Here is a 26731-nt window from a genome sequence, read left to right as displayed (position 1 = left end):
ACCCGACATCGGGAAACCACCCAGTACAGTACAACTGTGGCCAGGGGGGGGAGGGGTAGATGCAACTTGGCTGGGTGGGCGCAAACGTCCCTGAGGGCTGTGAGGGCTTAGGACAATAGAATTAGTTCCCGAGCCATTGAATGGGAGTTTTCTAGGACAATCTATATAGCGTCTGGAGTTGATGATCTTGAATTGGAGACAGTCATTTCGAATTGATCAGTGTCCTGCAGGGAGTGTGTAAATGCCTCTGTCTAATGTGTCACCTGTGATATTGGGTCTCATCTCGTCATTCCCATTAACATCATCACAGCATTGCCTCATCATCCTCAGCGAGTGTGCCAGAATTCCCAGAGATTTCCTTCAGTACTCTTCATAAGGACCATTTGGTGCCAATATGATTACTGTTGCTATAGTCTTTGCTTATGCTATTCTCATTTGTAGAGCCTGGGACTTGAAGAGTTAGGGGGCTGTCTCAAGAATATATGTCCAAAAAGCTGCAGAGCCTGCCCTGGCCCTGCCTTCAAATTGGTTTGCAAAGGCTTCTCAGACCCAGAATAAACATTTCCTTCTTTTCCAAGCTATTTCCCTAACCATGGGTAAGCTCTCAGGGAGGGACACTGGGTCATACTGCAAGTGCAAACTGTCCCGGCTCCATGGCTAAGGGGTCCCCCCTACCCTACCCCATTTAGATGACTCCTGATGAGTCCTTTTCCTGTCTTAGATTTCTTCAAGGATAAACCTGGCCTCTGACATCTCTAGAATCCCTTAATAGTTCATGGGAACCCTGGTGGCACCATCTGGTAAGTGTTTGGCTGCTTACCACACGGTTGATGGTTCAAACTCACCAGCTGCTCCATGGGAGAAAGATGAGGTTGCTTGTTCCTTTAAAGATTTATAACCAAGGGATCAGGTATCAAGCATCAAAGAACAAAAAAATCATATAAATGCAGGTGAGTGCAGAGTGGAGACCTAAAGTCCATCTGTAGGCAACTGGACACCCCCTTAGTGAAAGGTCGTGGGGAGGAGATGAGCCAGTAAGGTTGCAGGATAGCAATGATGAAACATACAACTTTCCTCTACTTCTTAAATGCTTCCTGCCCCCACTACCCTGATCCCAATTCTACCTTACAAATCCTGCTAGACCAGAGGATGTACATTGGTACAGATAGGAACTGGAAACACAGGGAATCCAGGACAGATGACCCCTTCAGGACTAGTGGTGAGAGTGGCGATACCTGGAGGGTAGAGGGAAAGTGGGGTAGAAAGGGGGAAACGATTACAAGGATCTACATATAACCTCCTCCCTGGGGGATGGACAACAAAAAAGTGAGTGAAGAGAGACATCGGACAGTGTACGATATGACTAAATAATAATAATTTATAAATTATCAAGGGTTCATGAGGGAGTGGGGAGTGGGGAAGGAAGGGGTAAAATGAGGAGCTGATATTAAGGGCTCAAGTAGAAGGCAAATGTTTTGAGAACAATGATGGCAACAAGTGTACAAATGTGCTTGACACAATGGATGGATGTATGGATTATAGGAAGAATTGTATGAGCCCCCAATAAAATGATTAAAAGCAAAAAACGATTTATAACCTTGGAACCTATGCAGGATCACTATAAGGCAGAATCTACTCAATGACAGTGGATTCGAGTTTTCTTTTTTCCCTACCTTCATTCCTTCCATCCTCCCTCCCTGCTTCTTGTTTTCTTACTTTCTTTTCATTCTGTCTGGTTTCTGTATCAAGAAAGTGCACAGTTAGTGCATATTAACCGTCCAATGGCCCACACCAAGAGCAAAGGGCCATAGCCACGAAAGGATCGACTCATGGCTTTCATGGAGAGATAATTAATAGCAATAAAGAAAGCCCAGAATCTGAGCTCAAAGAACCTCACTGCATCTCTCAGCCCAATTCATCTAATGATTTGGTAAGGTGGTGCCTCCCCCATTTGTAGTTTACTGTTTGAATATCTAAAGCATTCAGCAGTGTATGTCTTCCGTAAGAGTCATCATATATAAATAAATATACATATTTATGCAATTAACAGTTTTTCCTGGAGCATTAAAGCCCTTTTTCATCTCAGACAATATGAAATATTTATATCTCTATCTATCTATCTATTTATCTATCCATGTTATAACCACACATTTGAATCCATTTATTCATTTTCTTAACTGTTAATTTAGCAAACCTCTACTACAGATCATCTACTAATATCTCTGCAATTGAAATATTCATAATCAAACAAGTTAGGCAGATACAAAGTAAATGTACCTATAACTAAATAAATATATCTATAAAAATATAAAATAATGCTATCTATATGCCAAAAATCACTGTCATCCAGTTAATTCTAACTCAAAGTGACCCTGTAGGACAGGATAGACCTGTATCTTTGGATTTCTGAGACTGTAATGCTTTATGGGACTAGAAAGCCTTGTCTTGGTCCCAATGAGCAGCTGGTGGTTTTTCATTTTGACCCTGTGCTTAGCAGGCCAAAGGGTAACCGCTATGTCACCAGGACTCATGATATTTTTTATGTATGTACCATGTTATATGAAAAACTCAATTACAGCATCTAATGCATGTAACCACACATAACATTTTGGACATCTGTGGAACTTTGAGTCATTTCCTCCTAGATGCTCATCTTTAAAATGTTTCCTACCCTGTAAAATTTCAGTTCTCTCCGTTTTGTTCTCTCTTTTCAATCTCTAAAATCTGCAGGATTCAAATTAATTTTACTCAACCATATTTACTTAGAACCTACTTTGTCCACCGGCCTGGCCTGGGTCATGTGCAAGTAACGAACAGCCCTCAGCCCTCCGGGGCCGAAAGCAGCCGAGTTCTGTTCTCACTCAGGCCAGGTGCTCATTTCAAGTTAGTAGATGTCATCTCCCCTCAGCGATCTTGACTGACGGAGGAAGCACAGCTAGGAAGTTGCTGGGGGAACCAGCTGCGAATAAAAGAACACCGGTGAGTTTCAGATCCGCAATTAGATGCAGGACTCCGAGAAGACGTCCAACTGATGGGTCAAAACTGGTCTCAGAGCTCTCCCCATCTCAGTGACCCAGAAATCCTCTCTTTTGATGAGCGCAGGCTGGAGAGCACGGGAGGCCTTCCACAGACAGCCTGGATGATTAAGCTACCTTGACTTTGCAGTGGGTACAGGAAGCATCATATGAACGTTACCTGTCTTGTATCATAGTCTTGCACGGAACCAACATGTTCTGTGTGAAGCACGGCAGTTAAGCTACTGAGGACGGTTTCCATTATTCATCTCCGGGCATCTATTTGAAAGCCTCAATTCTGGTTTTGTCAGCTGCAATTCTCTCCAGGAGAAGAAGCTTCATTCTGCCTTCCCCAGGGGCACACTGGGAAAATGCAAAGGCTGCCTTCAAGGAGAGGGCATTTCTGTGCATTTCTGCTCCTGAAGTCTGACCAGGGGTTGGTTCATTTCCTGGGTCAGAATCTCAGCAATAATTGTCATGTGACAGCTTGAGGATTGGAAGACTGGAGCTGTGCTAATTTAAAGAACCAAATGGGCTCATAAACAACCATTATTGATGAAGAATGATTGACTGGCTATTTAAAGTCACCTGATGTCTCTCCCGTTCAAATTCTTTCGAGAATACCTTGGTAATGTTTTCGGATTTACCCATTGTCTTTGTTTTACATATCAAGGAATGACAGAGACTGAAGTAATTACATCGGTACCAACTTGAGTAGAGATAGGTGTGTCGTTATTAAAATCTATAGCCATGCGGGTTTTGCTGCTATCGTCGGCTTGTCCTGGAGAAATTTACACTAAGAATCAATGACTGTACAGGGCGAAAAATGTACCGAATTGTGACAGGATATTAACTCTACAAACACTTTTGTTTAAGTATTCTATTTGCTAGCATTTATATTTATTTACACACTATATCTTTTTTTAATCATGTTATTGGGAACTCATACAAATCATCACAATCCATCGATCCATCCATTGTGCCAAGCACTTTTTTACATTTGTTGCCCTCATCATTCTAAAAATATTTGCTTTGTACTTGAACCCTTGATAGCTCCTCATTTTCTCCCTCCCTCCCTCTCCTCATGAGTCCTTGATAACTTATAAGTTATTATTATTTTGTCATGTCTTACATTGTCCGACATCTCCCTTCCCTCACTTTTCTGTTGCCCATCCCCCAGAGAGGGGGTTATATGTGGATCCTTGTAATCAGTTCCCCCTTACTACCCCACCCTCCCTCCCGCTATTGCCACTCTCACCACTAGTCCTGAGGGGTTTATCTGGAGGGGTTTATCTGTCCTGGATTCCCTGTGTTTCCAGTTCCTATCTGTCCCAGCGTACATGCTCTGGCTAGCAAGTTTTGTAAGGTAGTATTGGGATCATGATAGTGAGTTGGGAGGAAGCATTTAGAAACTAGAGGAACGTTGTATGTTTCATCATTGCTACACTGCACCCTGACTGGCTCGTCCCCTCCCCACAGCCCTTCTGTAAGGGGATGTCCAGTTGCTTACTGATGGGCTGTCCGTCCCCACTCCACATTCTCCCTCATTCACAATGATATGATTTTTTTGCACACAGTATATTTTAATGGCGCGCAGATGACATTGTTGATTATTATGTATTGGGTTGCTAACTGTAAGGCCAACTACTTGAACTTACTAGCCACTCCATAGGAGAACGATGCTGCTTTCTGCTCCTATAAAGAGTGACTGCACACCAACCTGTGTGATCACAAGGTGGCAATGGGATCAGGTGTCAGGAATCAGAAGACCTCAAACAAACAATCATTTTAATGTGAATGAAGGATGTTGGAATGGAGACCCAAAGTCCTTCTGTAAACAATTGGACATCCCTCACAGAAGGGTCACAAGGAACGGATGAGTCAGACAGGGTGCAGTATAGCACCAATGAAGCACACAACATTCCTCTAGTTCTTTAATGCTTCTCCCTCTAGCCCCCATCATGAGCCCACTTCTACCTTACAAATATGGTTAGACGAAATATGTATATTGATACATATAAGAGCTCTTGACACACAGAATGCAGGACAGCTAAACACCTCAGGTTCAGTAATGAGAGTAGCAATATCATGAGGGTAGGGGAAAGGTAGGTAGACAAGGGGGAGAAAAGGGAAACCAATTGCAATGATCGATGAACAGCCCCTCCCCCACCCCCTGAGGGAGGTGAAAAACAGAAACATGGGTAAAGGAAGACAGTGAATGGTGTAAAATATGAAAATAAAAATAATTTCATAATTATTTTTATATGATAATTTTTATAAAATATCAGAGACTCAGGTGGGTGGGGGCAGGAGGAGAAAAAAGAGGAGCTGATACTAAAGGCTCAAGTAGAAAGAAAATGTTTTGGAAATGATAATGGACAGATACACAAACGTGCTTGATACAATTGATATATGGATTGTCATAAGAACTTTAAGAGCCCCTAACAAAATGATTTATTAAAATTAAAATAAATTAATTAATAAAGCTTTTTAAAAAAGATTTACTGCCTCAAAAACTATAGGAAGCGATTTACTCTTCTCTATAGGGCCCCATTCTAAATCGGAATAGACTCAGTAGTAATGAATCTATATCGACATCTATGTCTACTTCTACTTTGTATACATCTACACCTACATATGCATCTACTCTTCTATATGTATCTGTCTGTCTCTCTTAATAAGAGTGTTCCCCGAGCCAACCCGCCCTTTGCTCATGACACTGCTTTTAACTACACGACTAACAGGCAAGGAGTGGAAAAGAAGACGGACAGGTACTGGGGCTCCAAAGCATGCGCAGTCCTGTGCCAGGACCTTTACACAGACGTGCTCTCCCACATGACACACTGGAGATTAGAGTCATCCTCCACATCCCTCCCTCTAGTTGCAGTGGCCTCAACTCCAACTCAGGAAGACCCCAGGTGTGCCACCAGAGAACTATGTTCTCTATGGTGTTCACTGGTTTCTGGCAGTAGATTGGCAGGACTTTCTTCCAAGGGTCTCTGGTGGACCCAGCAGTTTGGCGAGCAGCACAGTTTGTTACCCTCTTGACACTAACCGGGTTAAACATGCCTTTCACTATGTGAAAAGTTGGAGACTCAACTTCACCCAGAGACACCTTGGAAGAAAATCCTGGTGATCCACTGCTGAAAAATCATCCGGTGACACTCACAGTGAGGACCATTCTTGTACGGCCCCTGGGACTCGGCGTCATTTCCCCACAACACGCCCTTTACTACAGAGATTCCAGAAGTGAAGGAACCTGCCAAGGTAAATCAGCTGTAAGGGCCACAGGGATGAGTTAAACTATGTGATGCTAAAGTCCATGTTTATCCCATTGAACTAGTTAGCTTTCCCAATAATCACAGAGCAGGATATATAGTCTAATGATTGTTTGGTTCTTTCTCCTGATCTCATTTATCCTTTATATTTGTATAAGCTTTTATTATTTATAAGGTCTTGCCATATTAATCATATTATTTGATCCTATGCACAGCCCTGTGAAATATGGAAAGTTGATATCCCATCCCCATAATTCACAAAAAGTTAAGTACCTTTACCAAAGAGTCACTCCAAAGACAAGGTTTCATCCATCATTTCTTCTCTACTCTGCACGAGGGAACCAACCACAAGACACCAGTGCTAATCAGTCACTTCTGACTTCTATTTATGCTACAAAATTTAAACCACACCCACGGACATTGAGTCCATCCCAACTAATAGGAGACAGCAGTGTCACAGCACAGGATATCCCAGGCAGTTTCCCCTTGTCGTAGATGATAAATTAATTCAGCCATCAGCCTTTCAGTGATCAGCGCGCCATTGTTTAGGGTACTGTACCACCAGACTCCATAGCGAACTCATGCGTGAGAGTCCAGCTGCCCCACATGCGTGAGAGTCCAAGGAGCAGCAGCCTGCCACATCTCCCCGCCCTGGGGCCCTGTCAGGTTCAAGCCACTGGCCTTTTGGTTAACGGCTGAGCATTCCACCCCTGCGCCACCAGGGCTCCTTCGACACGAGGAACGGCAGTTTATCTGCTTGACAGGACTACGTGATAGATTTTTAGCTTGGGCAGCTCTGTGGGTACTTGCCACAAGGCTTCCGTGACTTCTAATGAACTTCTAAGGAACTGAAATAAAACAGTTAGCCACAGATTATAATGCCACTGTGGTCTGATGACAAATGACAAGGAGGTCGCCGTAATGAAATCTTATTACTGTGAGTAACGAAACCACATCTGCGGTTTCGCACAGTCACGTTTACCCCTGCAGGGAAACAGAAGGGAGCTGTGGGTAAGGGTCTCCACTGACATTGGCCGTGTGCTCATCGGATTAGGAAGATCTCTTTGTAACAGTGGTTACAATGCCAAATGTGTGGCGCCCAAGATAAGGACCGAATATTTATTCTGGCACAGATTAAATCTCTTCTTTTCCTGAATCTATTATGGATCTTGCAGAAAATCTGCCCAGGAATATATCTCGCTGATCAGTCAATTCACTGAACCAGAACTGTACTTTGCCACTGCTGTAAAGCTGCAGAAGGCCGGTTTAAAGGTCTTCTCGGCAGCCCCTAATGCTGTTCTCCTCTCAAGATTAATTAGAGAATTGAATCCCTAGCAGCTCTTTCTATGTCTCCAGATTTACACTGCGGGTTCTCATTGAAGGGCGAGGGTCAATCAATAGCCCACAGCTGTGGGTGAGCAAATGGTGTCTGCAGTTATTTTTTTTAATCGTTGTTTTTTAAAACTCTTTCAGCCCCATTCGTTCTGCTAAACTCTTATCAACTCAGGTTATCATAGCCTTGCTTGACATTAAGGTGATTACATACCTAATATATGTGTGTATGTACATATACATACATACATACATATATGCATGCATATCTTTAGCATTGAAAACCAATTCGTTCACTGAAAGTCATGGCATTTCTGAATTCCCTTAGAATCAAAGAGAAAGATCAAAGTGAACCAAGACCATGTTAATTGTGGGCATGCAAAATTTATGCAGTTCTTTATCCATGCATTCTAATAGAACACAAAGTATTTTTGCTTAGCTCTGGAAGTTCAGAGATTTCAGGAAAAAGAAAAGAAGCAGATATAAGAAAGCATAAGTTTGCTTCAGGGCCACATAGGAAGGCTCCCAACTCGCTTTCCCAGAGAAAAGAATATAGAAGGGGCAGATAGAGTTTTATATTATACATCATCCGTGCACATAGGGATCTATTCCATCTCATCATGCCTCTATCTGCTGTTCTCTTTTAAGATCAGGATAGGAGATGAGTGACTTTGAGTGAGCACTCGGTGCACTCATGTTGTGATTGCTGTCTGGGTGATTCCACCTCACAGGAACCTTCATACCACGGAAGGTAACACAATCTGGCCCTTGGCCATTGTCACAATACTTGCTGTACTTAAACCTGTTGTGACAACTATGTCAAACCATCACCTTTTCTCTCACCTTCTGCTTTACCAAGCATGGCATCCATCTCTGGGGACTGGTTTCCCCCTACTAACATGCCCAAAGTACTTAAGACGAAATCTCCCATCCTTCCCTCTAAGGAACATAATGACTTTACGTCTTTCAAGACAGATTTGAATATTCTTCCAACAGCTCATAATATATCCGATATTCTTTGCCAACACCTTTCGATCCAAAGCACTAATATTCTGTCTTCCTTCCTCACGGCACAGCTTTTTCACACATGTGTGGCTGGGGTCAGGAACGTCTGCATCCTCAAAGTCAATCTTTGGCTGTTGTACCACCTTAGAGGTCTTTTGCAACAGATTTGCCCAATGTGATCAATCATTTCATTTCTTGACTCTTCTTTCCATGAGTGTTCATTGTGAACCCACCTAAAATGAACTCTGTCAATTTCTATCTTTTCTCGGTTCATCATGGTACATTTAGTCCATTTGTGAAGATGTTTGCTTTATGTTGAGATGTAGTGCATACAGAAGGCATGATGAAGTCTTTGATCTTTATTGGCAAGTGATGGACACACTATGTGCTTTCAACAAGCACAGTTTTGTCATCTGCATATTGCAGCTTGTTAGCGAATCTTCCTCTAATTCTCATATCTTTATCCAATCCTGATGCTGTATACTCCAGATAGTCAGTTTCTTGAATGATTTGATCAGCATACAGAGTGAATAATTATGGTGAAATGCTACAGCCCTGACACACACAGAGAATCTTAATTTTAAACCATGCAGCATCCCCTTGTTCTGTTTGACTGCCTGCCTCTTTGTCTATGAAGATGTTCCTCATCAGCACAAGTGTGTGTTCTGGGATGCCCATTCTTCGCAATGGCATCATCCACATAGCTGTGTCTCTTTATATAGTCAATGAATCCAAGGTAAACACCATTCTGGTATTCTGTGCATTCATCCAAGATGCACCTGACATCAGAACTTATATCTGAAAAAAAAAAAAGAACTGATATCTGTCATCCCACAGCCACTCCATACTCTGGCAGCTGCAAGTGTTTTTTGTTTGTTCAATTTTTTTGGTTCATATGAGTTGCTTTACTTGGTCTCGTTTTTTTTCTTTATACTCATAATTGTTCTCTTCCAATTTCTTTTTTAAAATCATTCTATTGGGGCACATACAACTCTTATCACAATCCATATATATATATATCAATTGTGCAAAGCACACTTATATATTCGTTGCCCTCATCATTCTCAAAATTTGCTTTCCACTTGGGTTCCTGGAATCAGCTCCTCATTTTGGTCTCATATTTTTTTAAATTTTATTTTATTGGGGACCTTTATAGCTCTTATCACAATCCATACATATATCCAATTTGTCAAACACATCTGTACATATGTTGCCATCGTCTTTGTCAAAACATTCTCTTTCTACTTGAGCCTTTAGTATCAGCTCCTCATTTTTCCCTCCCTCCCCCATGTCCCCTTGATAATTTATAAATTATTCATATCAAAGGGAATGAAGGGTAGGGCAGTAGTCAATTGGACACCCCCTGTCAGAAGGGCCACACAGAAGAGACGAGCTAGTCTGGGTGCATTATAGCACTGATGAAACACACAACCTTCCTCTAGTTCTTTAATACTGCCCCCTACTATCATGACCTCAATTCTATTTACAAATCCAATTAGACCAGAGAATGGACACTGGTACAGATAAGAGCTGGAAACACAGGGAATCCAGGACAGATAAGTCCCTCAGGACCAATAAGGGGAGCAGTGATACTAGGAGGGTAAGGGAAGGAAGGGAGTAGTAAAGGGCGACTGATCAAAATAATTGACCTATGGCCCCCTCCCAGAGGGATGGACAGCAGAAAAGTAGGTGAAGCAGAAAAGTGGGTGAAGGGTGGTCAGTGTAAGACGAAAAAAATTATAGTTGCAACTATTTTTTTTAATTATCTTCAGCAAAATTTTACTTGCATGTGTTCTTAAAGAAGCTGCACTCGCATATTATAGGATAATTGTCAAGGTGAAACAAACTTGACTTTAGAGAAAATAAATGTATCAAACTGTATTAAAGCAAGTTCCTTATGTTAATTAAAAAAAAAACTAACCCACTGCCGCTGAGTCAATGTGAACTCACAGCAACCCCCTTTGCTTTTCCGAGACTGTAGCTGTTTACAAGAGTAGAAAGCCCAGTCTTTCTCCTGAGGAGCCGTTGTTGGTTTCTAAGTAGCAACCATACATATTGCAGCCAGTGCATAGTCACTATACTACCAGGGTTACCTAGTCATATATATATAGATATGATTAGACAGATATGTGTATGTAGACTCATAGATGGCTGACATCTAGTCAGCTCCAGTTATGGTGAGCTTCAATACAATAGAATGTGGACCCTCAACATCCTCACGGCCACTAGCATACTGGAGCCCATTGTTACTGTTATTGTGTAAATCAAGGTCATTGAGGGTTTTCCTCCACCTGACATATCTTCCCTGGAGGATCGTTCCCTCTGGACAATGTGTCCAGAGCAAGCAATGGGAACAATGCTCTGTGATGATCTATGGATTTCCTTGCCTAGTTTTTGGAAGTCCATCTCCAGGTGTTTTCTCCTGATCCGTCTCACTCTGAAAGTTCTGCTGAAAGCGGTGCACTCTGGGCCATTCCGGTGGTTAGCTTCCATGTCACAGCCACACACCGGCCACCGTGATAAACGTGATAAACTGACAGATGCTGATCGGTGGGACTTTAGTTATAGTAGGTTTTTATAAATAATTCCACACTGAAGTAAGTAGGTGAATGATGAAATGACTAAATTGGAGATTCAGCAATTTTTCCCCCAGATCTTAGTTATTTAAATTCTGAAGTTGTGCTTCTTCTTCTTTCCCCCCCTCTAAATCGTGTTTCTTGTCAGATGGAAACCATCAGCTTCTCCATGGGAAGAAGATGGTGCTTTTTACTCCTGTAAAGAGTTGCAGTTACAGAGACGCACATGGCAGTTACACCCTGTCTTACATGGTCGCTATGAGTCAGAATTGACTCAAAGGCAGTGAGTTTGGTCTTTGATATTTCTAATTCTTGAATACAGAAATGGATTGCAGAGACTCTGTGAAAAAGGACTGTTACTCAGGCTTATAGAATATTAGAATTACAACTAAATTTTATTAGCCTTGAATGTCAATGTTATAGTCTAACCCATAGGCCAGACAATTAGAGAACACCAGAGAGATGTCAAGTTCTCTCCGTCTGTTCCTCTCCATAGCTGTATGGGAAGAGTGCATTCTAAGAGGTCAAGAGAGGCTGATTATGTCATATTAGTAATATTAGTCTCGTTTTATGTCTCAATGTAAATATGTATTGCTATTCATCAGTAGTAACAAATTACCAGGGGAGAAAGGCAGGGAAGGCTTTAATAGGATGCTCATGCATGCTTCAGTGCTTCCCGGTGCTCCCTGGAAGTAGATGCTAAAGCCACCATCAGAGTCATACACATGCCACCACACCTACCCGAATCATCCTCTTCATTGACACAGTGAATCTTCTGGAACTGAATAGGCTTTGCCTTCCCACAAATCGTTGAAAGTCACAGGGGTACTCTTCTGCTGTGCGGCAAAGGGCCATGGTCGGAGATGTTGCCTCCATCCTTTGATTAGTTTAGACCAGTGGTTCTCAACCTTCCTAATGCCGTGACCCTTTCATATAGTTCCTCATGTTGTGGTGACACCCCAAACATAAAATTGTTTTATTACTGTGTCATCACTGCCATTTTGCTACTGTTATGAATCAGATGGCCCCTGTGAAAGGGTTGTTGATCGCCAAAGGGTCTCGACCCACAGGTTGAGAACTGCTGGTTTAGATGTTCGGGAAGAATGACAGACTTCTGACCCTAAAACACCAGCTTCATCTCAGTGGTCCCCCACTCAAGATGTTTCTTTTACGAGAATTTTGCTTGAAGAAAGTATCATTATGAGTTGATTTAGAAGGCCGGTGCTGCGTTAAATCATTCTATCGAGAACACTGGTTTTGAGTGGTCTGAAACATATAGACTCATTCACATTTCCTCTTTCATCCTACTTTTAATTTTTGGAAATATCTACTAAAAACGACAGGCATAATTCCTTCAGCAGAAGGTAACTTTGTGGCACTACCCAGTATTTAGGTGGTTGGTGGCCCCAGCCTTGATATCCTGTAAGGGCTATCAATTGATGAAACCTGTGTCGCGTGCAGCCTGTGAGAGCAATTTAGGTGGCTTTGTACCATTATGTTCACAATAAAGGCCCTTGGAGAAATGTAGGACACTCTATTAACTTCATGCCGGCAGCTTCCTCTGCCCACCTGGTGGATTCTTTCTAATCAGAGGATCAACTTTAAAGTGAGGAAACCTTGTTGGTGGTGCTAACCGCTGCCTTTCTGTGTTTCTCTACCCTAGGAGCATGGGAAAATTGGAGTCGTCTTCAATATTGGCACTGTTGACATCTCCATCAAAGAGGAGAGGACCCCGGTAAATGATGGCAAATACCACGTGGTACGCTTCACCAGGAATGGCGGCAATGCCACGCTCCAGGTGGACAACTGGCCAGTGAATGAGCATTATCCCACAGGTACAGATTTCCTCCTAATGCCTCTACCACTCACATTTACATGGAGATTGTTCTCATGACCGCCACCTTAGCCACCAAACACTGAGCATTAGATACACATTCAAGGTGTTTTAAGATTTTTTTTTATTAGTTCTTATTTTTTTAGGACACAATCCAGTGCAGGAAGCTTCTGGAGACTTACTAATGATGCAAGGACACTCTGTCCACCTGACTGGTTCATAACAAAGAAGGGCATTGTGGGCTTTGGGAGGCACTGCAGAAGGATGAGCCCCTGAGGGAAGGGGTACCTTAACCACTGTGAACTATTGTGAATAATCCCAGGAAAAACCAAAGGGGGATTTGGACTTCCTGGTATGCTTTATTGTGGTGTTCTTGAGATGGAAGTAGGTCCACTCAACTCGAACTGATGAGTGTCACATCACAGTCCTAAGACAAAGACAAAAAGTGGAATTTCATTCCTTTTGGTTGACTGCTCAACTTTGCTCCCTTACACTAAACTTGAATTGATATTCAGAAATGGGTCCTACTAGGCATTTTAAAAGCAAACATCCCAGCACGGGAGTGAGAGGTGGTGTTAATCATCTGCTTAAATTTTATAGTCAAGGAAGGTTCAACAGCAAATTCCCAGAGCCAGATGGCTGAATCAAGGGCAATGGGAGGAGAAGTTGTCTTCTTTAAAGGAGATCATTGGAATAAGCCCTGAGTTTTCTCATTCCTCCCAGGAAAAGAGCCCAAGATATTGATTACTAGAATTTCCATAATGAAAGGGGAAAATATTTAGCAAAATTCATGACTCCACAATTGTATCGCTATTTAATAGATGCAGAAAACAGAACCTTTTCCAGAAGGAGATCAAAATAGACACTGCAGGTAATTCCCGTCCCTTATATTCCAAATTCCCCACAATCTTCTCACCTTTTTCCCTCCCAGTTTCTTTATAGTGAGATGGGTGCAGTGACAAGATAGCTAGAATTATGTTTCTGGAAGCTTAAGCCCCAGTTAGCTATTAGACATGGGATAAATGCACCAAGGGAATTACCAATTTGTGGCCAAAGGATCTCGAATGATTTGAAGCGCCTGACAGTGTTTTCATGACTAACTCAGCATTAGCTTCCTTTAGATACCAATCAAAAGTGCCTGAGTTGGCTGTTTTGTTTGTTTTTTCTTTACTGCCGGAGTCTCCCCACTTAATTCTGCTTTTAAGGATGGTGGGATATCCTCAAACAGCATCCAAGACCCCCAAGGTATCGAAGCAAAAAGCAGCACCAATGAATTCATCTACCACCTCAGTGTGTAGATAGCTCAACCACTGCTGCAGGTCAATTGTCAGGCTCCTAACACGTCTGAGACAAGGCACTCAGATGTCCTTACGAAGCCACAGCTGGGCCTTTGAAGAAGACTGCAGGTGCCAACAGCTGCTATGAATTCTTTCCCTCGTCCAAGTTGACGAGACACGAATGGACCTAAATTTTAAATGTTTCTTGTGTCAACCCTGGAGCAGGGTGGGATCAAAATATCCCAAGGTATCAGAAGCTGTTCATTTGCTCAGAAAAAGCAGTCAGCTCTCCATGAATATGTTCCCTGGGCTGCTGTAGGGTCTGTTGTGTTTCCAATTGGAATTTCAAAGATTTATAAATTCACGTTAACCACCTGCCCTGGGCTAATTTGCTGCTAGCAATGAGAGAGCGATTTGCCAGTCACTTCAAAGCCTTCAGATGTGTAGGAAAACCAATGAGACTTCTGTGAGTCTATCTATTTGTATCCTTAGTTCTAAATTACAGGTTGTTTCCTGTGTGTTTTCACAACAGATTAATAATTGTTATCACAGATAACTGTTACCTAGTAGGTTATGTGTTTTTATTGTTAGAGGACATGGTACAGTGTAGCAGTTATGAGAATGGGCTTTGGAGCCAGCTTAGTGGGATTGGGTTCCCAATTATTTCCATTACCTGCATTAAAACTTTGAAATGCCTTAAGTATGCCTGATGTATCTGATGCCTTTCCTCACACATATTCAATATTAAACCATAAAATATGGGTAAACATTTCTAAGATTTGTGATTTTTCTCCTTTGATGAGACCTGTAAGATTTTAAAATATATTTCAAATTCTTCATCCTCAAAATTGCTTTGCTTTGCTGGTTCACAAAGTGTTTATTCTTTCTATCGGGTGATCCACTTTCAAACTTCAAGCAAGTTATGTAGCCTCTCTGACTCTCAGTTTCCTGCTTTGTAAGAAGGTGTACTGTTAAGACTTTATTTGCAGGATTGATGGGAAGATTAGGTGAGTCCAAGGTGTGTGCAAACTGCTCAGCATAATCCTGGACCGATGGAGTCAGCATTTGAGACATGGTAGCTACGGTAATCACGCAACCTGTGGATAGCATTCTTAATTCTGACATTCACACTTACAGAGCACTTCATTCAGAATCTTATAAATAGCCTATAATTTGAATACAGTGGATAGTTTTCTTTTTTAAATTAGAAAAAATACAAAGGGAAATTTTCTATCTTCTCTACGGCCATATAATTTGTGAGAGACAGAATCAGGAGCGAACTCTCCTATTCCCACCCAGGTATAATTTCCATTATTCCTTCCAAAACAAAATGGAGACTTTTAAACATGCGTAGAAAACAATGAGCATCTTTTGTGTAGTTTTAGATTAATTCCATTCTTTAAGGGAGTGTCATATTTCAAAAATTAGTTCCAAATGCTTCCCAAAGGTAGCCATTATGAGACGCAAAGTCAAAAATCCTTTTACAAAAGAAAACTTTTATTATTACAAATAAGTCCAAGATGTTCTCTTCACCTCAAAGGTGAAATGCTTACATGGAACCGATGAAAGAATCTTGAGTAGTTTCGAGAAGCCCCAGCTGTCTTTGCTGGAAAGTGGTGTGATCTGCTAGTTGGAGTTTTATATTCCAATCAGTCAATACTTCCCAAGATTCAACTCTTAGGTCCTTGGATTCTGATTCTGAATTGCACTTTATTTTCTCCCCTGCCCACTCCGCTTCTCTGTTCTATTGAAATGATCCATTTAACTAAACCTAAAGTCTCATTAGGGCAATTTGGTAATGTTGTTTTAAACCATAATACCAAAATACCCCCTGTACGTGGCACCAAAGAGCAAAGTGACCTGGCCAGGCAAGCTTGACAATTTCTGCAAACATGATGTGTTTCCCCTTTTCTGAGCTGCTCTTTTTCATTGATGATGCCACATATAAAAGCAATCAGGAGGAATTCAATCATGTTACTTGTCCCTTGCTAATGTTTAAACAGTAAATAAATATAGATTAGTTCCTGTGGATTATTCCCCCTAAATAATCTCGTTCTCAGGACATGCTCCTGGCATATTGGTTCTGTTCACGCAGTCATTGTGCACCGGAACGAACGGGAAAACTCCAGACTCTGCATGGACATTTAGAGGATTCTGTGTGGCTCTTTGGAAACAGCCTGCCATTAAAAAATTATTTTTAAACCAGTTGGGCGCAGGGTATTGAGCATTGACTCTTTGTGAATCAGGAAGGCTCCAAAATGAAAATAGTTCTCTGGCAATTGGATCTTGTATCACTTAATTCTGGGAGATGAACTCAAAGGAAACTTCTTCCTTTGAACCTAAAAATAGAAAGGCTAAGGACAGGAGAGGGAAATAAAGGAAGAGTCAGCCCAGAGCTATCACCCCGGCGCCGACACATGCTCTTTATAGAGTCTCTGATCGCTGCCTTGACACAACGCAGCGGTGGGGACGAGCGATGGGAGGTGAAAGGTGAGTTTAGCATGAGACGTTAATTTTAGCCCACTGTGCAGGCCCCCTGCGAGGATGAGTTCGCTGGGGTGGTTAGAGACCTGCTCTCTGTTATGAGTGGCTGGCCGGTTGTGTCACCGGGGCTGTTAGAACCCCAATCTTGGTGCGGGGCGGGGCTTTTCAGGTCAGAGCCAGGATTTCTGGGGAAGGAAGACTTTTAAGCAGTTCTCATAGATGGGACTCTGCCTTCCTGCCCCAGGGGATTCTGAGGAAATGAGGTTCTTGTTTTACTTGATTTCCCTGTACTACATACCAAGTCAGTTGCTGTCCGATTGTTTGAACAAGTCTTCCTCAGAGTCACTGAAGTGGCCACTTAAGATGACCTATGATTAAATCCTGTTTCGCCACCCAACTCACATCACCAGAAGGCTATAAAAACGGATCCCCGTCACGTACACTGAATTGGAAAACTTGTGTCTTCTATATCAATGTGTCAAATTGCACAGAAAAAGGTCTCTGTTGCATGCTTTTAAAAGGAAAAACAATTGCTTTAATGCTTATTGGTGCGTCAAGTGTCTCCGTAGACATTACATCTGAACCTTACTCTCAGGAGGCCCTGATGGTCTCTAGGGAACGATCCCTGGGAGGAGGACCCCATGCTTGGTAGAAGGGGCAGGAAAAAAGAAGACCCTCGGTGAGCAGAATTGCAGCACCAGTTGCAACGATGAGTTCAGATATAGCAACGCCGTAGCTTGGCTCTGATGTACACAGGGGCACTAGGGCCCGAACTGACTGGACAGCACCCAAGAACAATGACAGCCACCTATCGATCAGGGGAACTGGCTTTGGTCTTACTGTTCCCACCATTCCCATTTTATGATGATCTTATGGAGGCTCCGTGAGGCTGTATACCACAGCCAGGATCTCACAGCTGAAGGGGCAGAGCAAGACTCCAATCCTAAATCACAGATCACATTTTTCCCCCAATTTCCTGGTTACTTTCTTAGTACTAGAAAAACCATACAAAAACTTTGCAGCCAATGAGTGGACTATGATTGACAGTGACCCTAGAGGATGGTATAGAAATTACCTTTTGGGGGTTTCCAAGACTTCCAATCTTTGAAGGACTAGACGGCCTCATCTTTCTCCCTCGGAATAGCTGGTGGACTTGAACCACTGACTTTGCGGTTAGCAGCTCACCTCTCAGTCCCCCAGGCCCCAGGAGCTCTGGTGGTGTAGTGGGCTCCTCACTGAGCAGTTAGCCACAAGGTCTGGGCTGCAAACCCTCCAGTTGCTCCATAGGAGAGACATGAGGCTGTCTACTCCCATGAAGGTTTAAAGCTGTAGGAGACCTGCTGGTGTAGTGGATTCCACTCTGGGCTGCTAACTAACCAGCAGCTGCTCCATGGGGAGAGGGTGAGGGTGTCCACTCCAGGAAACGCGCAGGGACAGTTCTATCCCGTGCTGTAGGGCCGCTGTAGGTCAGCCTCAACTTCGTGGCAGTGAGTTTTATTTCCCAGAGTCACTAGTTCACTGAAACCAACACTGATTTTATTTGATTTTATTTGATTTGCTGCAAAAAGTGCTCTCAAACAGCAGCTCCTGACTGGATCTCTTCAGTTAGTATTTTTCAGCCGTGGCAATAGCGACATGTGGGGCTGGCTGATCGTGTGTGTGTGTGTGTGTGTGTGTGTGTGTGTGTGTCTGTGTGGGGCTCTGGGAAGGGCAAGAGCAAGGCCTTCTGTATTGTGGGACCTCTGGCAGTATTCCTGGCCTCTCTCCATTAGGAGTCATTAGCACAACCCCCCACATGGCCAAATGTCCTTTCTGGGAAGGAGAGTGAATTTTCCCTCTTTGAAGAACTACTATGTCTTCACCATATTGTATTTCAAATTCCATAGCCCTAGACAGTTCATACAGGAGCTAGCAGATTTTTGTTGTTGTCCATTTCTCAGCCTTTATTATTGAGATGGAAGGGTTAAAAACCAATCAATGTACTTGACAGGAAGCTGAAAGTTCTCAGGTTTGGGTTTTTCATTAATTCCTAGCCAGAAGGTTTTCTTCCCTTGTATTTCCATCTTTGCCGGCAAACACTGAGGTCTTTGAAGCACATATTAAAACAAGCCCCATCTACCTGCTCAATCATCCGTTCCGGAGTCGTGTTGCCTCTATTTCAATGCAGTGGAAACTAGAGAAGGGAGCCCTGAAAAGGGAACAAAATGTATAAATACTCATCAAGAGGGGAAAGTCATATTTGCACATGGTTTCAAGACCCCAGAGAGGCCAGGACAGCTAGTGTGGAGCTCAGCCAGCGAGTGTGTTTGAACCTTAATAGCTTCATTTAAAAATCATCTTGTAATCAAGCCCTCACATGTTACCAAAAAAAAAAAGTATTAATTAACCAATCAGGCAAGTGCTTTTGAGTCCTTGCCCTACTAAATAGGCACTTTCCAATTTGTCAGGAATGAATTCGGATTCCAAAGTAGGAGACGTTCTATTTCCCAGGGCCTTTCATCCTTCCTGGATTAGCTTTTGATGAAAAGTTGTTTTAATATATTTTCAGTAAACACATGCACGCGCGTGCGTCTATATGTGTGTGTGTGTGTGTGTGTGTGTGTGTGTGTGTGTGAGAGAGAGAGAGAGAGAGAGAGAGAGAGAGAGAGAGAGAGAGAGAGAGAGAGAGAGAAGCAGTGGGTTCTTACCTGACTGCACCTGCAAAATCTCTGGAAATTTGAATGAATGAAATTAGTTGTGGCTCCAGGCTGTCACATCTGATCGATATGTGGTGTGGCATTAACATCACCTGGGAGCTTGTTAGAAATGCTGTCTCAGGCCCCTCCCCAGACTTGCTAAAGCAGAATCTGTATTTCAACAGGATCACCTGGTGATTTGTATGCACATGGACGTTTAAGAACATTGTCCCAGTGTCAGTGTTTTTGAAAACCTCCTAAACCCATCCTAGACTTAGGTAGGTTTTGGAAGCATGGATATTCAGACAGCTAAAAATAGACCTGTTCTTCTCATAGATCATCTACTCTTCAGTACGATTTGCCCACAAGCCACGTGTAGCTATTGAGCTTAAAATTTGGCTGGTATGACTGAGCCATGAGAATTATTGTAGTTTGATCGTGCACTTAGTAAGTCCAGGCTTTGAGGTCTTTACGCATATTTTCTCACTCGAACACTACAGTGTCAACCACCATTTCTCATCTTCATTCAGAAGATGTTGGCTGCCCTTGATGGGCATTTCCATACTCCCCACCCCTTCCACTGTAATAGACCACTTAGCCTCCAAACAGCCAGGTGAGGTCATTTTACCCATGAGAAATTCTCCCAGAGGGGTTAGGCATTCTCTGGGCCCCATTGTAAGTGGGAGAGTGGATTTTCCGCCTCAGGGCCTCCAGACTGCACCACACTCTGCAGCTCAGTTGGATGCCCTGTGCTGCCTGCTCTCACAGAACCTGGTCCTAACCAAACTCTTGACATTTTAGCATTGTTTTTCTCTCAAGTTGTGGTTTGATGCCATCAAGTCTGATCTGACCCACAGCGACCTAATGCACAACACGACAATGTATCACTGCCCGGCCCAGAGCCATCCTGGGAATGGTCCACCCGGTTGCAGACAGGGTGTCAGTCTATCTCGGTGGGGCCTTCCACTCTTCCACGGCCCCTAATTTTGATGGAAATCGAAGACAACACTTCTCTGAGCGCAGGAAACATCTGCCTGTGTCTACAGCACACATCGTGGCCTGTTAGCGGCTTCGGAAAGCTCTTCCTTTTACAATCTTGCTTTCTAGTCCAGCCCCATCTCTGGAAAAGGGAGAGGAGCTTTGTTAAGTGAAAGTCAGTGTTATTGTCTAACAGACTGGGAGGATGGGAAAGTGGCAAAAAGGGACTTATTATATAGTTTTCCCTTTATTCTTTGTTTTATCAAGCAAGTCTCCTTTCTCCTCTGGGACTTCACAGCCACAAGACAAACAGTCCTGTATCTTACAAGTTAAATACAATTACTGCTATCAAACCTAGGGCCTTTCTCTCCCGCTAAATGTCTCTTGGAAGTTGATAAGTGTTTCAAGGAAAACGCTGCGCTTCTGGCTAATCCTAAAATTAAATATAACTACCCAGAGACCAAATCACAAGAACAACCAAACCAAACAAAACCCCTACAGACAGCTATAGATAACATATAGAATAAAGCGGCTTAGAACACATAGCCACATAAATACTCATGGATCTATGACTCAAGGTTATTTGTAAAGGACTTCAATCAGGCACTTTGTACTTTTTATGATGATGATGACTTGCATCATTCATATAGCTGGTAGCAATTAGATTAACTAAATATATTGCTTATTCAGTTATGTGAGCAGGACTCAGGAGTGGTCTTGAAAGTTAAGGACCACTCTGTCTGTTAGCGTCTGTCTTTTCTAGCAAGTTCACTTTAGTCTTGTCTTGGTTTACACAGTCCTCATCTTAGGGGACTACTTTGGCACTTAGAGGGGAAGGTGAATTTTTATATACCAAACGGTATAGATGAATTCTTTCTGTGGCTCTAAGTGAAATATTATAAATATTATACTCGAGGGACTCAGTGAGAAGAGCAATGGCCCTTTGAGGGTCACCTCTAGGCACTATTGAACTACAAATTAAAGGGCAGAGTGACCTGATCGCTGGATTTCCATAAATAGTCTCAACCCAGTGCCTTCCATGGGATAGATCCTGACTCAGCTCTTTGGTAAGAACAGCGTTCCACTGGGGCTTCAGGGGGTTGCTGAGCTGGTGGTCCTTAGGGAGTCAGAGTGCCACACCTCTCTTCAGGACAGCAGCTGGTGGGTCTGAGCTGCCAGCCTTTAAACTAGCAGCCCCTGAGTGCTTTATCCACTGCACAATCAGAGCTCTTTCCATAAGTAACAGATGTCCTTCCATTAAACTACATTCTTGGAAATAATACCTTCAAGATCAGATAGACACTGCTGTCACCTTTAACTAAAGTTCATATGACTTTTAAGGGACAGCTGCTTGAAAGAATGTAACATAAAAAAATATTAGTGCCATCATGCTCTAGCTGAGGCACCTGGTGATTAGAAACACAGTCTTCCAAACTAATAAAAAAATCATCTTTCTGAGGCTGGTGGACTAAGTGAATCATATCTCCCCCCACCCCCATCCCTCCACACCATTACCACAGAGAAGCTCCAGTTGAGATAATAAATGAAAATCCTGTCCTGAAGAATGTGTCTCTAATTATGAAAATCTACAATTAATGTCCCAACCATCAAATGCAGTCAGCCACACTGCTGTCCCTCTGCCCTGCACTGGATGAGCCCCAAGGGCCCTAACACCCAAAGAAGAGCATAGCTGTGTTTTTAGGGAAAGTTTCCCAGTGTCAGTCGCTTCATATTAAGTACTGCACAAGGTTACAGCGCCTTGCTAGTAATTAAATGTTTTAAAAAATGAGCCTCTTGTGGCTAGGTAGTACAGAAATATCCAATAATAATAATATATATTCACATCTAGTATGTCCTTTATAATTCTATAAAGCACAGAAGGTAAGGAAAGGCGCTCTGTACTGTAAATCACTCAATCGATTGTAATCATATTGCAGCTCTTAAAGAGAGAAAGACCTTCCCTTCCTTCAAACCCCTGTCGGCTCCCCAGCAGGCTGAAGGGGAAGAGGAGGGGGGAATGGGAGTTAGCGGGGAAGGAGTCAAGGGCAAAGAGGCACTCTTAATCTTCAATTCACGAAGTTAGCATGGATTGGGATAGATTCCCAGTGAAATTTACAGTTTGCGGCCTAAGGTGCATCTCTTTCTCTGAGAGCCCTGTGTACAGCTTCCCAGTGAGTCCCTGGTGCTCTCTCTTGGCCTGGATGGAGGGGTTTGACAAATGCCAATGGTATAAACACACTGCAGTCAACTCTATGGTTAGTGGTTGGAATGCACTCTGTACCAGTCAGCCTCAGTGAAAAAGAAAGAATGGAGTGCCCTGTGTGCCAGTTCTACTCTGCCACATGGGCTTGCTTTGTGTCACAACCAATCCAACAGTCCCTAATAATAACAACACAGACAGCAGATATACTGCATAAGAAGGTCTAAGAAGACTGTGGGACTAGGCGCATAGGTAGAGCATGGCAACAGAATTCCAACATGGAAGCACAGGTTCCCAAACTTATTTGGTCTACTGCCCCCTTTTCAGGGGAGGGAAAAAAACCACTCAGTTGTTCTAGCAATAAAGAGATTTTGTACAGCAACCCAAAATCCAGGGGGTGGGGGTGGGGGATGTGTTATCTGTTTTTTGCAACTCCTGTGGCACCCTGATGGTATAGTGGTTTGTGTTGGGCTGCTAACCCGAGGTTAGCAGTTCAAAACCACCAGCCACTTTTAGGGGAAAGAGGAGGCTTTCCAATCCTGCAAAGAGTTGTAATCTCAGAAATCTACAAAGGCATCTATCCCATCCTATTGGGTTTCAATGAGTCAGAGCTGACCAGATGGCCGAGAGATTGGTTTGGTTGGTGGACTGTGCCAGCACTCTCCAGGAGGCAAGATTGCCCACTTTGGAAAACACTGCTCTGAAGAATCTGTTAAGACAAAAGATAGAAATTAGTTGAACTTGGGCCAGCATGGAAAACAATTATATTGCACTTCCAAGCATCGGAAACACTGGAAATTCTATTGACAAACTTCTGTAGTATTTTATGTAAAACTATTTTGCTGTCCCTCCCAGTTCAGTCTCAACAATGAGTGTATTTGAGAAAAAAAAACCATTGTCATTCATTCATTCGTTCATCATTCAACATATAATTCGTCAACATCTATTTCATATGTAAATCTATCCTATATGATCAATAGATAGTGGGAAAGAAAACACATCCCTGCTCTCCAGGATCTTGTAATCTAGCGTGGGAGAACTACAAGTATACAAATATGATCAATTTAATACCTAATGTTACCGCTGGTGGTTTCAAATTACAGAGGTTGTGGTTATCAGCCTAATTCTTAATGCAATAAGCCACCCGGCCATCCATGGGGGTGGGGGGGGAGGGATGAGGCTTTCTACACTGTAAAGAGTTGCAGTCTCCGAAACCAACAGGATAGTTCCATCCTGTCCTATGAGTCAGTATTGACTCAAGGGCAGTGAGGGGTTGTTGTTGCTGTTGTTCAGTTAGCCTTCACCGGGGCTCATGCCCTGGAAGAGCAGAGTCAATTCACTAACTGCGAGTTGGAGAAGAAAAGGGGGGGATTTATTAGGAGGTGACGCCAGGGAGATGGGCAGCAGCAACACAGACTATCTTGATGGAGTTCTCTGTGTGATCAGAATTCACACAGGTTATCCACTATTTGCTCAAAATTCATGCCTTAGGGAAGTCACATATGGATGTCTTATATTAACTCAGTCTTCAAGATTGTCACAAGATACCATTGTTGACTACTAGCCAGCAGACTGAACAGTCAGGTTCTTCACGCCTTAGCACAATCTCAGGATGCTTCTGTTGACTAACCAGATAGCACCTATTTGCTTTTTGGTGACGAACAATCAGGTAAGGCAAATACAGGAAGCATGGATGATGATGAAGCAATTTTCTGTCCTTATTAAGATTCTCAGAGTTGTTTGGCCCTTTCAGTAGACATGAGCATCCACGATGTCTGTTTGCCTCTGAGTGATACAAAACTTGAGCAAATTTCCTAAGGGACAGGGGAAACACTGTAAGTTAGGCTACCCACGGTGAGGGAAAACAGGCTGAGTTCAGATAACTCAAGTCAGCTAGGTGCACCAACCTTTATTGCACAGTTGGCAGCGAGGGGTGGCACAACTTGAATGAACTCCACTACTAACAGATTGTGCCGTTCAGTACAGTCAGAGGCGCTGATGCAGAAAGGCAAGGCAAAATATTTCTGAGAATTCAACCACTAAAAGCCCTAGGGAGAAAATTCCATTCTGACACATGTAGGTTTGCTGTGAATTAGAATTGGCTTGGTATCAATTTGTTATTAAGCAGTTTATATATATATATATATATATATATATATATATATATATAATATCACACCAGACACTGTATGGAATTAATTTTTAATACCCATAAGACATGATTCTTATCATCCTTTTACAAATAATAGGGACATTCTTCCAATTAAGGAATTCACTCAGTGTCAAAAACTTGTGTGTGAAGACCTGGACCTCAAACCTCTTTGTCTTGGGAAGCAACCCCCATGTTCCTATGCTCTGCACCATAGTGTACTTGTACTTCCAAATGAAGAGATGTTGTCACTAGGGTGAAGCACAGGTACAAACGCACAAGGTCATGTGCGATGGAGCCTGGCATCTAGACGGAAGTGGACAAAGGCCCCAATGTGGCCTTGACCTTGGGCTCAGAAAGACAATGCTAGCAAATTGATCCCTACTCAAACCTGCACCAGGATCAGCTCAGGGGTGAACATGTATACCTTTCACACGAGAGAACGAATTTGCAGGTGTGTTCATATATTAGTTCGCTTAAATGTAATCTTCTCCAATGAGTTCAGGAGAAAAGTATCAAGCTCCCTGTTTTACAGAGGGATAAACCAAGACTCAGGCAGACTGAACAAACATGCTGCCATCAACACTGGGATCCCATAACAACCTGCTTGGCACCACACACCCTTTCTGCTACCCCACTTTCCCAAACTGTCTCCCAGGGAAACTGCAGTTTGGGTTGCATTCAGTTAGTTGACAGATGTAAATTCATATGCAAATTTACTATTGTTTCCTACATCCCAGTGCATGCAGAACACTCTGTAATCACATTATTAAACATTTACTAGAGATGTGCTTCTGCTGGATACACAATTGCCAGTCTCAATGTTTAATTAAAATAGATTTGTGTTCATTTTAATCACATTATAGAAATGTGGTTTTCTAGATGTTCAGTGGTGAAATCTTCATTCCAAATGCCTACAAGGTTCTAAGAACTTTATATCCTGGAGAAAGGGACACAACGCATATAGTCTTTCATGCAGGTATTTGCATAGAGGAATTCAGAGCAATAATATTAATTAGTGGTAAGCTAATATAACCCTAGTGATGCAGCAGTTAAAACACTAACCTGGGAACCCAAAGGTTAGCAGTTCCAAGCCCTCAGCTGCTTCTTGGGAGGCTGAAGTGACAGTCAACTTCTGTAAAGGGTTACAACCTGGGAAAGCTTGCAGGACAGTCCTCCTGCATACTACAAGAAAGTCATGAATCAGAGTCCACTCCAACGCAATGGGTTTGGCTTTCAGAACATTGATTCAGAATTTATTCTGTGTCCAGTTCATGGTCTGCACATGTATTTTATTCACAGCACCACAGGACGGGGTTATATTATTCTTCCCATTTTAGTGACGTGCTCTCCACTATTAACAAGGGGTCAACCTGATTTTAAATATGGCCAGAGGGACTCTGATACCTTGCTTTATTTACATTATCAATAACATTTTACTCTGTTAATGGCAGGATAGTAAATATTTAGGCTCTGTCAGCCATTATGTCTCTCTTTAGTTATTTAACTCTGTCTCAGTGCAAAAATAGGATAATCCAAACACAAATACAATTGATTTACATGTCAATGAGCAGTATCTTGGCTATACTGGGAGGACTCCTGATTTAGATCATGCATAACTTGAAATCTAGAACATTGCTTTTACTGATTCGTTGGTTTTATTTTGTGGATTACTTCATTTTTGTTTAGAATTAAAGGAACAAGGTAGTCTCCAAATGGATGAGTTAAATATCCAGAGGCATTCTAAATAGTACCTCTATTTATAGTAGTAGAAATATACTGGTAGGGTTAAGACAGGATAAGACAGAACAATACCTAAGCAGAACAGGCAATCAATTAATCGATACTTAAATTAAGAAATAAAACAACAACAAAGAAGGACTAGACATGGTAACAGTCTTGGAAATCCTTCCTGCATAGGGCACTGAG

The 26731-nt window shown here is 42.5% G+C and overlaps 1 protein-coding gene across 10 annotated transcripts in view; it reads left to right on the top strand.

Moving 5' to 3' along the window:
* The window catches only part of NRXN3 (neurexin 3), a 1780548-nt gene that overhangs the window by 1554616 nt on the left and 199201 nt on the right, over positions 1-26731 (top strand). For all 10 annotated transcript variants that reach the window (XM_075530567.1, XM_075530566.1, XM_075530569.1 and 7 more), the window contains one exon: positions 12869-13040. In XM_075530567.1, the coding sequence (XP_075386682.1) occupies positions 12869-13040 (172 nt within the window). The remainder of the gene's footprint in view (positions 1-12868; positions 13041-26731) is intronic.

The sequence above is a fragment of the Tenrec ecaudatus genome, chromosome 14 (assembly GCF_050624435.1).
Source record: "Tenrec ecaudatus isolate mTenEca1 chromosome 14, mTenEca1.hap1, whole genome shotgun sequence".
In the NCBI taxonomy this organism is placed as follows: Eukaryota; Metazoa; Chordata; class Mammalia; order Afrosoricida; family Tenrecidae; genus Tenrec; species Tenrec ecaudatus.
The sequence above is the reverse complement of the archived record's forward strand: the minus strand, read 5'-3'. Positions and strand labels throughout refer to the sequence as shown.